Below are 16369 nucleotides of genomic sequence, written 5' to 3' on the forward strand. Positions count from 1 at the left end.
AGTGGTTTGGTTTGACTTGGTTTGATGTTTGGAAAAAAAACCGATCATTATAGAGTTGGTTTGGTTTAAACTAAAAAAAGTCAAACCGACCCGATTATAGATATATTACTTTTAAATTATGTTATACATAAAAATATTTATTAAAATGTAATTTATAAATATATATTTTAAAATTTTTCATAATTTTTGTTTTCTTTCTTACATTTAGATTTGGACTTGAGAAGACCATCTAAATAATATACAAAAAAAAACCCATCTTATAAAGTTAAAACTTCAAACAATGTTCTGTCTTTATCTTATATGTTGATATTTTGTACTAGAACTCTTTTTAAGAAGCACTGCTCTGTGTTTTTTATTAGATACTATGAAAAACTCGAGAAACCTGAAAAAACCCGAAAACCCCCCCAAAACCCGAAAAACTCGAGAAAAATTGATATCGAAAAACCCGACTTTTATTGGTTTGGTTTGGTTTATAAATTTAATAACCCGACATAAATAATTTGATTTGATTTGTAAAAAATCCAAACCAACCCGGTCCATGTACACCCCCTAGTAGTCAGCATTTAAATTTAGGAATATGAAAGTAATTCTTCTCCAAGCTATCTGTCACCATACAAAATTTAGGAATTGTTGGGACTTCTTTTTATAGTTTAATACAAGTGAATTTTTTAAAATTAAAAGGAATTATTGAATTATTTTTTTCATACTTATCCTTCTTTTAAATGAGGTTCTTAACTACTTTACATTTTCTAGAAGAATAAATTGGGAATAATCAAAAGGGTAATTGTGGAAAGTAGTTTTTGATAATTATGTTCTAAAATCTTTTTCTTAAGGTATGTGTTTCGTAGAGGAAGTACTTCCTCCGTTTCAATTTATTTGGCATATTTTGACTTAATACTGATTTAAGAAAGTAAAGAAAATTTTTGAATCTTGTGTTGTGAAATTAAAGATATGTCAAATATATAAAATGCATTTTAATCTTGTGATCTTAAACATGTCATGTGAAAATTAAAGAATTGTTAAAAAAAATAGTAAAAATAAAATAAATCAAATAAATTAAAACTGAGAGAGTAATACGTTAGCCGTTCATCAGATCAGAAACAACAAAGTATAGCTCTAATATTTTTTTTCTTTTGGTCTGTATTAACGTCCACTAAATAAAAGTGATTGTTTTTTTCATGAAATTTGTCCATTAAATGTTACAACCTTTGTCCATATTACTTGTCCTTTTTTTTTTTACACAACCCTTAAGAAATTATACATAAAAAGAGCATTTTCACTGATTTACTAACTATTTTTGGTACGTATAATGGACAAAATAAAACAATTGCCTCCTGCTGGGATGCATGACTAGCTTAGAAGACTACAAACAAACAATCCATTTATATTGTCCTTGATATTGCTTTTGCAACTGATATCTACCACACATGGAATGAGAGAAATGGAAGAAGATTTCAACATATATAAGAAAAGAAATGAGGATAGAGTTAGAGATAGAGTTCTAATGTTACAGATAGTTGGCCAAAAGAGGAGTATTAGACACAGAGGGCGGACCCATAGTGTGTTTTGGGTTATCGAGCATCCATTGACCCCGACAAAAAAATTGTATACGCATGTAGAAAATTTGTAAAATTGGTATAATCTATATTCTAGAATACTTATAGAGCAAAAGGTATGCTTTTAGAGTGCATTGATGTCGCATGGTCAGGGTTCGAATCCCGCTAAATGTTATTACAAGTTATCATTTATTTTGTTGGAAAAAAGGCAAGCTGAAGTGCTGAACTACTGCTCATACATTTCTGACTCTTCTTTTATATCTTTTCAGTTTTCCCTGCTGATTTTTTGCTCATCTTTTATACCCTTTCAGTTTTCCCTCCTAATTTTTTGCTCATCTTTTATTCGTTGTTTTTCCACTTCTCTATTATTTGTATTTTATTTATTAATTAAATTATAAAAATATCGGAAAAGGGTTAAAAATATTTTTAAACTATACGAAATTGAATAAAAATATCTTTAATTAATATTTTAGTCCAAAAATATCCCTACTGATAATAGTTTGATCAAAAATTATCCTTATTGTTACATAATGGGTCAACAATGTCTTTTTTTCTAATGAATATATTACTATTTTTTTTCTTTTTAAACATATTATGTTCCAAATAAAAATATTACTATTACAGAACCCAATTTTGTTTCTTTTCTTTTAAAATCACTTTAACTAATAAATAAGCAGAAAATAATATTTTTTTTCTTAATCTCATTTTAACAATTAAAATAGAATAACTCCATGTACCTTTTTAATTGATAATATAGATCATATACATAAGATCATAGTATAACCCCATCATTAATTTTCATTTAGATAAAGCTAAATAAAATTCCTAATAAATTAAAAAAAAAATTCTTATTATTGTTTTCCGAATTGAAGAAGGATAAATATTTTCTAATTAAGAAAACATCATTAGGAAAAAAAGTATTTTAAAAGAAAAAGAAATAATATACTCCCACCGTTTAAAAAAATGATCTAATTTGACTTGACACGGAATTTAAGAAAATAAAAATGACTTTTTCATCTTGTAATCCTAAATTAAATTTATGTCAAATGTACTAAGATATCCTTTAATTTTGTAGCCTTAAACATGCCACGTGAAAAGTTAAAATTAAAATTTTTACCAAAAACAAAAGGGGTCATTCTTTTTTAAACATATTAAAAAGGAAATGAGACCAATCTTTTTGAAACAGAGGGAGTATTTATTTGGAAAAAGGACATTTTGGACCCATTAAGTAACAATAGAAGCTTTTTTGAATTAAATTATTGATGACAACGTCATTTTTAGACCAAATTATAAACTCATGACATTTTTTGTTTAATTTCACATAATTTAAAGATATTTCTGACCTTTTTCATAAAATATTACAAGCTTCTAAAAGGAAATTCTTCTAGACTATCAACTTTGTGTTAAAGAAAATGAGCACCCACTATTTTTAAATTTTGAATCAGCCACTAATTAGACAATCTGAATAGTTTCCCATGTTAGAATTGTTGTACACACTGAAGAGTATATATCTCTTTCAGTCTCCTAGATGAAGGAATAGCCTTAGTTGATAGTGTATAGAGTTTATTTTTGTGTTGGATCCTGGTTCTAGAGTCCAATGAACAGGAAGTGTAAATATTTCTAGTTGATTGATTATAAAATCTTTTCGTTTCAACCAACCAAAAGAAATAAAAAAATACTCCACTTATCTAAAATAAGAACAAAATTGGAAGAAGAAAAAATCAATATCTTCAAATACCCACTAATTTTGAAATAAAATAAAAAAAGTAAAAACGTTATTTATTTTTTTAAAATGGAAGAAGTATAACTTATTTCAAAGAAGTTTCAGAAGATTGGTAAATAGAGAACAAAGAAGACGGGATTTTTTTTTTATTATTATTATTAATCAAATCAAAGTTCGTGAAAAAGTGACACCTAATATACCAAACGTACAGTTTTCACAATTTAAGCGCCTATAAATTGTTCATCATTTTGCATAAAGCTAATCAATATAGGAATTGCAAGACAAAATAAGAATGGCTACTACTCCTGGATTTCTCACTGATTGGCCTTGGAAGCACCTTGGTAGCTTTAAGGTATCATCCATGCTTCTCTTTTTTCTTTTTCATTATTTTCAAGTGATAATGTTTCCTTCTATTGTATATATATGGTTTTTTTGAAAAAATATATTTTTCGGGTGAACTGAACCAATACAGGTATTTCCACGTAGGTTGGGCTCAAAGGCTGTTCAGACAAAAATTTAACTTATATACGTATAACTAAAGAATTTTTAATTTATCTTATAAAAGGAACAATAAGATTTCACTATGACAAAGCCAATTTTTTTGGTTAGTTAAATTTATATAGTCAGGCTAGATAGGAAGAGTTTAATTTGTTGTTTTAGTATTTTTTCTTTTTTTAGAGAGACTGACTACAACTAATCCAGTGATGTATTTTGGAGGTAAGGCTCGTGCTCTACCTTTCTAATGAAATACAACACACAGGTAGGCGATAGCCTATTTAATCAATTATGCAATGTATGGAAGAGTTAACTTCCACTGCAATAGTGGTTTTATTTTATTTTTCTCTTCTTTATATTTTTGAGTATCATATATGTTAAATTAATTGTCATTCATTAGAATATTAACATGAATGGTTTTGTTGTTAATTTGTTTGACTGGGATATGATCAAATTGAAGTACGGCATTTTGGCTCCATGGATTGGTCAGAGCGTCTATTATTTTGTAACAAAAGAGGAATATGAGAGAGATTGGACCAACTTTCTCATATTCCCTTTTCTACTGTCAAGAATGCTTCACAATCAGCTGTGGATAAGCTTCTCCCGTTATCGAACTGCCAAAGGCAATAACCGCATTGTTGACAAAGGCATTGAGTTTGATCAAGTTGATCGAGAAAGCAACTGGTCTCTTTTCTCTCTTGACTTTTCATATTACTCTTTTTGTTTCTTCTATTTTAAAAGAATGATATTTTTTTCATATCTGAAATTTAACTTTTAATTACCTGTTATCTTGACTTTTTATAATCATATGCAAATCTAGGTGGTGTTCAGGGGTTCACTCGAATAGAAAATTACACTATTCATATAAAGTCAAATTCTAATTTTATGAATATATATTAAAATGGATTCCTTGAAAACAAGTTAGAAGCTTAGCTAAGGGGTTCAAGAATTGCCCCTACTTCATGAGTTCAAATTCCATGTATAGCAAGTCTTTTCCCATTTTAATGGTTTGGAAAATGGGAAAGTCTCATAGTAAACGCTTAGTTTGGCTCAATTTTTGGGCTTGGATATTCTTTTTATTTTTAATTATTTTTCTCTTTTATATCATTCCTTTTTTTCTAATTTGTCTTTATTTAACTTTATTAGACACATTCTTTTTATTTTTATATTTTATTCTTCTTATATTTATTATTTGTTTTATTTCAACGCAACTCTTTTTTTTTATGTGCTTACTTGAATAAACTCTTTAAAAATGATGAATTATATTAAACTTGATTATTGAGATAGAAATATTATTATATTTTTAAAAATAAGGTAAATTAGATGTAATTGAATGAAGACACTTAAAAATCATCAATATCCTTTTAATAATATCAATTTAATAGAATTCATGAAATTTCTTTTTTATTTTTTCAACTCTATTTTAGAGAGATGTAAACTAAACTTATTTGATTTATTCGCCATTTGTTTTCTTAGACAAATGATGACTAACCTAGTTAATTGAACTATATGAACTTAAAAAATTGACGATGTCGTTTATTTATCTTCTGAATATGCATCATAATATTAGTAACTCTATTCTTGCACACTTTTAGAGAATCTTGACGATTTTCATAGTAACATGTGATTGAATGAATACTAATTTAAAATTTTTAAAAATTGCAAAATAATGTAAAACATTACAAAATAAATGTATAAAAAACACAATAAATTTTTAAAAACACTCGATAGAGCAAGGTAAAAGTAGGAAGAAATGTTTAATGCGGTATAATAAGGTAAGTTAAATTTAGCAGATTAAGGTAAATATTTTTCTTCTCCGTCTCGCTCCCTTTTTTCATCCTTTAATTTTCATGTGTTTTAGGAATTAATTTATATAACGATGTTTGACTGAATATAAACGAAGTTTATAATAAAAACAAAACTTTTAAAAATTATGGTCATAAATATTGATATAACTAGAAATCATCTCATTAAAAGTAAAATGAAAAGTATAATATTAAATTAATGTGTTATTCTTTTTGAGACAGACTAAAAAGGAAAAAATATTACATAAATTGACACAATGAAAGTAAATGTTATCCTATGTTTAAAACGATAAAACCACAAATTCTAAAGACATTTGTAGGCAATTAAATTAGTATTATTGTAAACTCATAATTGAATGATACTAACTCATGATCTACATTGACTTGTTGGCAGGGATGATCAAATTATATTGAGCGGTATTTTGTTATATTTGTTCAATACGTTGACTAGTGGAGCTTCAAAATTGCCATTGTGGAGATCAGATGGTGTGTTGATGTCAATAATCCTTCATGCGGGTCCTGTTGAATTTCTCTATTATTGGCTTCACAGAGCATTGCACCATCATTATCTCTACTCTAGATATCATTCTCATCATCACTCTTCCATTGTTACTGAACCCATCACATGTAATCTAACATCTCTCTTAATTTCTTTATTTGGACATATACATAAAACGTGACCTTTAACTTGGTCGTAGCGGACATTTATTCACTTCAACTTTTGGTATGCACAAGTAGACACTTAAATTTATGTAAAGTTGAACAAGTAGACACATGTGCCGTCCCATGTGGCAATTTACGTCCTACATGATATCCTACGTACTATATTATGCCATGTAGGACACATGTGTGTGCTTGTTCAATTTTATACAATTTTAAGTTCCTACTTATACACACCATAGTTGAAGATCATAGAATAAAACAAAGGACAAATTAACGGATACGTTTATGTATTATGTCAATTTCTTTATCTATTCAACTTTGATGGTGTTGTAAGAAAAAAAAAACTTTGATGGTTTCCATTTTTGTTTTTCCCTTTTATGAATCATTCAATTTTTTCCACTATCATTATAATTTTACTTGTGATAGAAATTTAGGTACTATGTTTATCAGGTTATAAACAACTAATGCTTATCATAAAGATGCAATTGATATATATTATTACCTTATAAGTTACATGATTATGTGAACATTATTTACATCATTTGTGCGTACAACTTATTTCTTACTTTATAATGTCTTCTTTTTGTTGTTTGATTTTTCAGCTGTGATTCATCCATTTGCTGAGCATATAGCATATTTCATGCTATTTGCTATTCCAACTTTAACAGCAGTGTTTACTGGGACTGCTTCTCTGTCTTCTCTCTTTGGATACATTACTTATATTGATCTCATGAATAACATGGGACACTGCAACTTTGAGTTCATTCCCAAGTGGATTTTCTCCATCATTCCCCCTCTCAAATATTTGATGTATACACCATCGTAAGTCACTTCTCGTTCATACGCAGAAAATATGTTTTACATAATTCCCATAATTTTTGGCATGCAACAAATGCAAGCAGAGCGGATGGATCTAATATGTTATTGGTTCAACCAAATTCAATATTTTCAATACGAAACATAGATAATATATGTGAAGATTTTCTAAAACTTGATGAAATGTTGTACTAGGAACACATAGCTTTAAAAATACACAATTTCATATAACTTTAAAAGTTGAATCCAAAATAATATATTTTGAATCTGCATCTGAGCATAAGGCCATCTCCAGTGCCCCATGATCAATAATATCTTGATCTTGGGACATGGTAAAACTAATGTCTCTTGGAAAACTTGTTTTGATTTAAACTATTTGCTAACTATATATGTTACTCGGGTCCTCAAATAAAACATCATATATGTGCAGGATCCTCCAATAATAATGTGTCTTTTTATAATAGTCCAATATGTGACTACTTTATTGGAGGGTCTGCAGTCCGCACTTGCAACACATATAAAATTAGATTGTTAGAACAATCTATACAAAAAAAGGGGACAAGCCCATACAAGAGAAAGTCCCCTAATAAAGAATCAACATATAAGTATGTTCATCTCTAAGCATGTTAGCATCTTATAATATTTGACAATTGCATTTCTGACTTTGAATTATCAGGTATCACTCCTTGCATCATACTCAATTTCGTACAAATTATTCGCTGTTTATGCCAATTTATGACAATATCTATGGGACAATGGACAAGTCTACTGATTCGATATATGAAAAGTCACTAAAGAGGCAAGAAGATTCACCTGATGTGGTACATTTGACTCATTTGACTACCCCAGAATCCATCTACCATCTCAGGCTAGGATTTTCGTCATTGGCCTCAATGCCTGAAAACCATAAATGGTACATTTGGTTCATGTGGCCACTGACTTTGTGGACTATGATCACCAACTGTATCTACGGACGCACTTTCATTTTGGAAAGAAATACCTTGGAAAAGTTTAATTTCCAATCTTGGGCCATACCAAGATACAATTTACAGGTTATCACTTCAGATTATTTTTTCAATTTTAATTTTAATTCTTTAAAAATAGTGCTGATTTTATGTTAATGTGCAGTACTTGTTGAAATGGCAATCACAAGCTATTAATAGCTTCATAGAGGATGCTATACTACAAGCAGAAGAAAAAGGTTCCAAGGTCTTGAGTCTTGGCCTTTTAAACCAGGCAAGTACTTAAAATGCACCTAGTTTACTTCTTTTCAAGAGACGAGTTCTTGATTGGCGAATTTATTAGTGGAATGAGTATACTTTTATAGTCCTTGTTAATGATCCACGGAACAAGATTGTCGTGGGAGAAGGAAATTTCTATACATATCTAGCAATTTGTTAACTTCCATCTATATAGAAATTGACAGTGTAACAATATATTCAGTATGATCAGGTCACATAAAAAATAGTCACGGATAACAATTCGTAATAAGAGAGATTAGTAACATGGAAAATAAGACATGTTGACATGTTATTTGGATAGTGTAAAAATTAATTTGTCCTGTTTCTTTTTCTGAACTAAATAAGCATGAGTTAATTTACAGGATGAGGAACTTAACAGAAATGGAGAAGTTTACATAGAAAGGCACCCTAAAATAAAGATCAAGGTGGTGGATGGAAGCAGCTTGGCAGTTGCTGTTGTGCTAAACAGCATTCCAAAAGGGACAACACAAGTGCTTTTCAGAGGAAATCTTACTAAAGTTGCCTTTTCTCTTGCCTCTGCTCTGTCTCAAAGGGGCATCCAGGTTTACTTGCGCTTTTTACCATTTTCTCTTTGCTACCTTCTTCCAAAACTTAATTAATACTTTAAAAGAAAAGTTAAAAACGTAAACTATGAGAAATTGAACAAAAATATCATTAGTTAATAGTTTGTCCAAAAATATTTTTGTCTTAATAGTTTGATTCAAAATTGTCTCTGCCGTAATATATAGCTTGATCCAAAAATATCTCTAATGCCACTAATTTGATCCAAAACTATCCCTATTGTTATTTTATGAATCAAAAATGTCATTTCCCTAATAAATATATTAGTATTGTTTATTCTTTTTAAACATATTCTATTCCTAATAAAGTTTATTACTATTAAAGAACACAATTCTTATTTATTTTCTTTTAAATCACTTTAGTTATTAAATTAGTAGGAAATAATCTTTTTGTTCATCTTAATTCATTTTAGCAATTAAACTAGAATAACTTAATGAACATTTTTAAATAATAATATAGGTCATATATATATCTAAGATCATAGTAACCCATTATTAATTTTCATTAGATAAGATGAAAATTCCTAATAAAGAGCCCGTTTGGATGGGCTTAAAAAAGTAACTTTTATGTATGAAGTGCTTTTAGAACTTTAAAGTGCTGAAAGTTATTTTTATAAATAAGCAGTTGAGTGTTTGGATAAAAGTGCTTAAATGAGAAAAATTATGTGAATTTTAGGGTTGGGAATTTAGTTAAAATATAAGAGATATAAAAGTAATTTCTATGGTCAAAGAAAATGACTTTAAGCACTTAAAAAAAAGTTAGAAATCCTAACTTTTCATTTTTGACTGACTTTAAAAACTTTCTGGCTTAAAGTTAGCATTAGGCAAACACGTCCAAAAGCTGAAAAGGGGCTTTAAGTTGGTTTTGACCAACTTAAAGCCAATCCAAACGGGCTCAAAATAGAAAATATTTTTATATCTTAATTGTTTTCGTATGAAATAGAATAAGCATTTTCTAATTAGAAAAATCATCATTAGGAATATATATATATATATATATATATATATATATAGAAAAAATGAGCATTTTTAAACTAATGAGTAACAATAGAGACATATTTGAACCAAATTATTGACGACAACGATATTTTTAAACTAAACTATTAAGACATTTTTGTTCAATTTTCCATAATTTAAAAGCATTTCGACCCCTTTTTCGTTAATACCATCATAACACACAAAAATAATAATAAAAAAAAGTTCTTCAGATTGGCACTTAAATAGCTCATGAGTTGGCTAACCAACTCTTGATTGAAGAAATTTATAGTGAGTTGGGTAACCAATATTGTATTCTATGATCTATAAAATGTTAATCAATTCTTGCTTGATAAATTTGTATCTTAATAAATTCCTGCTTACGTAGGAAATGAAATCCCGATTAAACTATACATGAGTTGTTTTACCAATTAAAATATCATGTTCTTATAATATTAATTCCTCTTTTTTGATTGATCTTCTTATTCTTGAAATCAGGTGGCTACTTTGTACAAAAGTGACTACGAGAAACTAAAACTTGCTACAACTAGTTCTCAGAGTAATTTCGTGTTGTCAAACACATTTGATCAAAAGGTAAAATTTTCCTTTCTTGTTTCCTTTTCTTCATCGTGAGTATGAAATTATAATTTAAGTAATCAATTTCTGAGTAGAAAAAAGAAAAGGGATTACTAAAGATAATTTTAGTTTAATTTTTTCTTATTTTACATATTAAGGGTTGTTAACAATTGTTTTGTTGTAATAGATATGGATAGTTGGAGATGGATTAACAGAAGAAGAGCAAATGAAGGCAGGAAAAGGGACACTTTTCGTCCCATTCTCACAGTTGCCTCCTAAGAAAGCTCGTCATGACTGCTTCTATCACCACCCTCCTGCAATGCTAGCTCCACCTTCTCTTCAAAACTTGCATGCTTGTGAGGTTTGTCAAAATTTCTACTTTTTTATGCATTTATTCTTCTATATCACCCGTGGCAAACAGGCGGGTTGAATCGGATATGTGCTAGTCAAAAATAAGTTAGATGAAAACAGATCAAATATTTGACCCGATCCATATTTAATATAGATAAAAATGGGTAAATCCAAAAGATAATATGAATATTCATATAATCCATTGCTTTATGTAAGGAAATAAGCACTTTCAAATTAAACGATTTTTTGGATTTGTTAAGAAGAAAAATATTTTTTTTCTTTTTTATGTATTGATTCTTCTATATCACTCTCAACATTATAATAGGTTTGATATTCTTGTTTTAAGTGATAATTTCACGGAACTATATAACTATAACAATAAAGTGACATAAGTCATAACTATAATATATCAAATGAAGATAACCCAAACTATATGTATGCATTTTTTAGAAAACACAGACGTCTGGAAGGTCAACTTTGTAACTCAAAAATTTCAGGTGAAAGAAGCTCATCGTTCATACTTCCTCCGTACTTTTTTAGTTGTTAAACAACACTCCTAATTAATTATTTCTTAAGGATTGTGTCAAATCTTATCATGGCAACTAAAAAGAGACGGAGGGAGTATTAGACACCGGAAATATTACATTCCAGTCCTTTATATTTTCTGAAAATACACTTGATTTAGTTACTTTAATTTAGTGTAAAAAATAAAAATAAAATTGTAATGTTACTCTTATAGTACTTTAATCATTTTTTGACTATATTATTACAATGGTAAAAATTAACTATGCTAATATGATACAAATAATTTTATAAGATTATTGTTAAAACATACTCTTAAACTATGTGAAATTGTACAAAAATGTCTTCAGTTAACTATTTGGTCTAAAAATATCCTTGACGTCAATAGTTTGATTCAAAAAATTTCTTATTTAATAGGTCAAAAATGCCCTGAATTCAACCGCTTACTTAAATTAATAACATTTAAGTTTGATGTCTGTGGACAGAATTGGCTTCCAAGAAGAGCAATGAGTGCGCCAAGAGTAGCTGGAATTGTGCATGCCTTAGAAGGATGGAATGTACATGAGTGTGGAGATAAGATGATTGACGTTGACAAGATTTGGGAAGCCAGCATCAAGCATGGATTCAAAACTTTAGCTTTTGCTGAATGAGATAAACAAGAAATGTATTATCTTTAATTAATTAGAAATCATCCAAAACTGCGATCTAAGGCCTTATGTATTGCTTATGTCTTTGGCCAATTATGATTACACAATCAAATTTACTTTGATTACTCCCTTTTTAATGCAACTACATTATCAAATTGTACTTTCATATGGATGTTGATTTCGTGTTGAAAAGCATTTGAATGTAGGCAATAAAATTTTGGTTTATTGTTTACCATAAATTAGCAAAGCATGCATGTTAGTGTAATTTGAAAAGAATATATTAGTGAGTGAAAGGAAAATTAACTAGCCAGATGTATAAAAAAAAAATAACATATAATTTTCTCTGTGGGATAACAACGTGACCCACCCACAAAAAAAATGAAAGTAAAATCGACTCCCCCCCAAAAAAGAATGCAACTTGAGGTAGGTATGTTTTTGGCTGGATGAAGCCTACAATGATTCTACGGAGAAATAATAAAAGGTTAAAAACAATAGCATGACAATAAAAATGATATTTTCACTTTAGTTGTGTTAGTTAAAATGAGTTTTGTGCTGATCGAGTTGTCATGGATTAGTCGAGTCTTTTTGAGTAGGGTAAGAATTTTACGTAGACTAATAAATAAAGATAACGTGTTTAATAAAAATTTAATTAAATTTATGGTAATTATGACATTAATTGGGAAAACATTTTAAGCTTAAAAATAACGTTAGGGTAAATTTCATCTAATAGGCAGAAAAATGACATTATTGAGTCATTTCTAACTTGCTAAGGACATTTTGGATTCAATAAGTGAAAATAAAGGGCAATTTTAATCGAATAAGTGGACGGAGAATATTTTTTGAATCATTTCTATAAATCAAGGGTATTTGACCTTTTTTCTTATTTAAAATTATTACACAAAATGATAAAAGATATTTTTATAACGATTCTCATAGTCGTTTTGAGTTTTCTGTGTGTATATTTTGTTTTGATCCTTCTCTTAGCTTCTGGATGTCATTTGTGACTTGTGAAAATGAGTGACGCGATTTTCAAAGTTATTGGATGAGTTTTGGATAAGATTTTACGGTTTCAAAGGTTTGAATTTGAGAATTTTGATCAAAATCAATATTCTAGGTTAACGAGGTCAGATTTGACTTTTGACAGTTTCGTCAAATTTGAAGGATGGTTTATGTCTTAGTTGAGTAGTTTGCACGGATCCACAGGTGCGTGGGGTGATTTGAATCATTGGTTGATAAATTCTAGCTTTTTAGAAAGTTGAATTTGACCATGGTCAACTTTTAGTCAAGAAGGGCCTCAAACAGATCAGTGATTTAATGATTCGAACATGTTTGGAATATGTTTTATGGTTGATTTGCATATTTGATTTTTGTCCGATAGGTTCCAAATGAGTTCCAAGGATTGATTATAAGAAGTGTTGACACCCAATTTTGACCCTCCACAATGCAAATTAGCTATCAAACTTTTTCAATTTCGAACAATTTGAAATAATTAGTTTTTAGAAAAAATTAAAATATTTTCATGTTATTCTTAATTAATTTTGTCTTTTTTTATAATTATATATATATATATCCTTAATTACTATTTTTGTGATTATTCGTAAATTATCACAATTTTTTTTATTTTTAACTAAATATTATGTTAATTATGCTAGTTTAATTATAGATTTATATTTTAATTAATTAGTTTAAAATTTAGCTAATTATTTTACTTTGTCAAAATTAAGAACCTCGTTAATTAATTAATTTTAATTCGTTCTATTTAAATTTTAGCCGAATTTCCTAATTTACTTCAAAAATTGGTTAATTTCTTAATTTATTTATGGCCATAAATAAAATCATGTGGCCATTTCTTAAATTACAATTATTGCCAATTGAACCCACTTTCCTCCATTGTTTCTTATATTGGCCCAACCCCACTACAATATATTTAAATCCATTTCAATCCAAAGTCGAATTCCATACATGGTAAACAATACCCACAAACCAATTTCCTATTTCACCAACCGACCTACCATAAATGCACCTATACTTACAATTTCCTATTCATATACAAGCATTGACCAACACCTACTCCTATTCCTATACCACGTGGCAACACCACGCATGTACCTCATTTTCCCCATTACATTACAATATCCTACCACAATACATACATGTTATATTTTATAACACTTTCACTCCTCCACTGACCCAATTTTTTTTCGGAAAAATTACTTGATTGAGTGTTTTTTAAAAATTAATTATTGATTTTAGCAATATTTTTTTATTTATTATCATTTATAACAATATATAGCAATACTATGATAAATATATACTTGTATTAAAAGTAAATTATGCATACAATATAAATATATTATAAGTGTTTTAAAATATATATTATATTTGTGTAGTAAAAAACTAACATAATGTATTATAAATCTATTAAAGTATGTGATAAATATATTATTCATCTATAAAATTTGTATTATATATATTTTATAAATAATTCTCTGCACTATGTATTAAAACTGTATTATAAATATATTATAAGAGTTCAGTAATTTTTTTTTTATTACTATAAATGATAAATATTTTTTTAATATCGAAAGCCCAACAATACGACACAAGAAATAAATTTCCCAACCTCCAACGTGTACACCTATACGACATCTACATACGCCAAACGCATACATCACAACCAGTCGTATATGTATACCCCCTATTCCGTCTTTCTCAACCAACCTCGACAGTTCGTACAACTACTATACCCGCGTTCCTCGTCCTTTTTGTATGCGAGTAGGGCCAGGTGGAGCTATTTGCTCGCTTGATTGTCCTTCGTTTTGAATCAGACGGTTTCTCTTGCTTTCCCGTTTGGAATTTATTGGAAAAAGGGATATTTTCTTGCTGATTTTTAGATATTCCTTATTCAAAAACGAAATATAAATTTTGAAGTTTTGGAAATTCATCATAAAACCTCTCAATTTCTATGGTTTCAACCCCCCCCTCCCTCCCTCCACAAATTCTCCCAATTTTTTCCTATATAAACCCACCTTTTTCTTAACTGATAGAGGTTGCTGGATAGGTTCTCAAAATACACATATAGATTTTGAAAAGAAAGAAAAATATCTCGGAAGTTACCAAAGTTTTCTGTCAGAAACAGAGTCTCCTGCTTGGAAAGGAACTAGAATTTGAAGTTTTTGTTCGTTCTAGATTTTTGGTGGATATATTATTCGGTGGTTGACTCTCTTCAGCTCGTCTCGCCCCAAGTTCGTTGATCCCGAAAAGGTGAACTCTCTGGTGATGTTATCTCGTTTTTAGTTGATGTTTACGTTTATGAATCGAATGAGGTTTTTTGATTTCCTCTTTGAACTTTCTGTCCGTTTTCTCCTTCTCAAATGATCCTATTTGTCTCAGCTCTTTATGTCTACTGTTAATGTTTAAAAAATGGTTGTTTTGACTCAATTTGGTATATTTCAGACATCTCTAATATGTGGTTCGAGTGTAAAACTCTCTGTTTAAATGTTAGGATTTCCTTTAATTTTCATGTTTAACATTCTGATTTTATTAGCTTGTGTTTCTATTCTGGGTGATGCCTTTTAGGGTAGTAAAAAGTATTATTTCTCTTATTGGTTTGATTTATAGAATTTACACACTCCATTTTTTCAAAAGCTATGGTTTCTTTTTTTTTTCTCTTTCTGTAAATTTAATTTTTGTGAAGTATTTGGCTTAAATGGTTTTGTACTCCATGGCTCATATTTGAACTTCTAGTTAATATAAAGCCGGAAGTTAGTTGTTCATTTGGTGTGTAACTGTTAGGCATAGTTGGCATCTGATGATTTAAAAAAAATGATAAATATTTCTAGCTTCTAGTTCCTCTTTCTGGTCATTTTTATTTGAATTCATCCGTTAAAACTGGTTGTTTGTGTCAATGTTAGTTCTTGCTTTATTTGAGCAAATCGATTAGTTACTGCCTCAGCTTCTTTTTTGTTTTACTTGTTGTCAACTGATAAATATTGGTTTAAGATTAGGATATATTGGCTCATTTGTGTAGTTCAATGCTTCTTGTTTTAGTTTCGTATATATTCGAAGCATGTCTCTTTGTTGATTTGGTAGTATTTCTGTGAAGAAAAGAGATTTATTTATGAGTTCGTAAGATCTAAAACTTTAAATTTGTCAACTTTGGAAGATGTTATGTTCTTTTGTTATAGATTTCCTAAGTAGTAGACGATTAAAAGCTATTATGTCTTGCTCATGTTTAGTTACTCTTTATTTTACGACCATAAATAAATTTTGTTCCTGCCTCAACTTTATTTGCTTATTTGTTCTTTATCTCTTGTGTTGCCTTAAGTTACAACATGTGTTTATGGTTAATTTCTTCAGAAACTAAGAAGCCATGTGATTTGAAGTAAGTTTAGTAAAAGCATGTATTTATGATTTCC

The 16369-nt window shown here is 28.8% G+C and overlaps 1 protein-coding gene across 2 annotated transcripts; it reads left to right on the forward strand.

Moving 5' to 3' along the window:
• Window positions 1–3545: 3545 nt before the first annotated feature.
• LOC129877629 (very-long-chain aldehyde decarbonylase CER1-like) lies at window positions 3546–12190 on the forward strand. 2 transcript variants are annotated; one of them, XM_055953154.1, is made up of 10 exons: window positions 3546–3631; window positions 4235–4458; window positions 5974–6206; window positions 6845–7064; window positions 7735–8110; window positions 8187–8294; window positions 8662–8862; window positions 10354–10449; window positions 10619–10792; window positions 11790–12190. In XM_055953154.1, the coding sequence occupies exons 1-10, from the start codon at window positions 3572–3574 to the stop codon at window positions 11952–11954; spliced, it is 1857 nt and encodes a 618-aa protein (XP_055809129.1). In that variant the 5' UTR covers window positions 3546–3571; the 3' UTR covers window positions 11955–12190. The 2 variants fall into 2 exon arrangements, with proteins under 2 accessions (XP_055809129.1, XP_055809130.1); XM_055953155.1 differs by lacking the exon at window positions 3546–3631 and adding an exon at window positions 4007–4039.
• The last annotated feature ends 4179 nt before the right edge of the window (window positions 12191–16369 follow it).

This window comes from Solanum dulcamara, chromosome 12 (assembly GCF_947179165.1).
Source record: "Solanum dulcamara chromosome 12, daSolDulc1.2, whole genome shotgun sequence".
NCBI classification, from domain to species: Eukaryota; Viridiplantae; Streptophyta; class Magnoliopsida; order Solanales; family Solanaceae; genus Solanum; species Solanum dulcamara.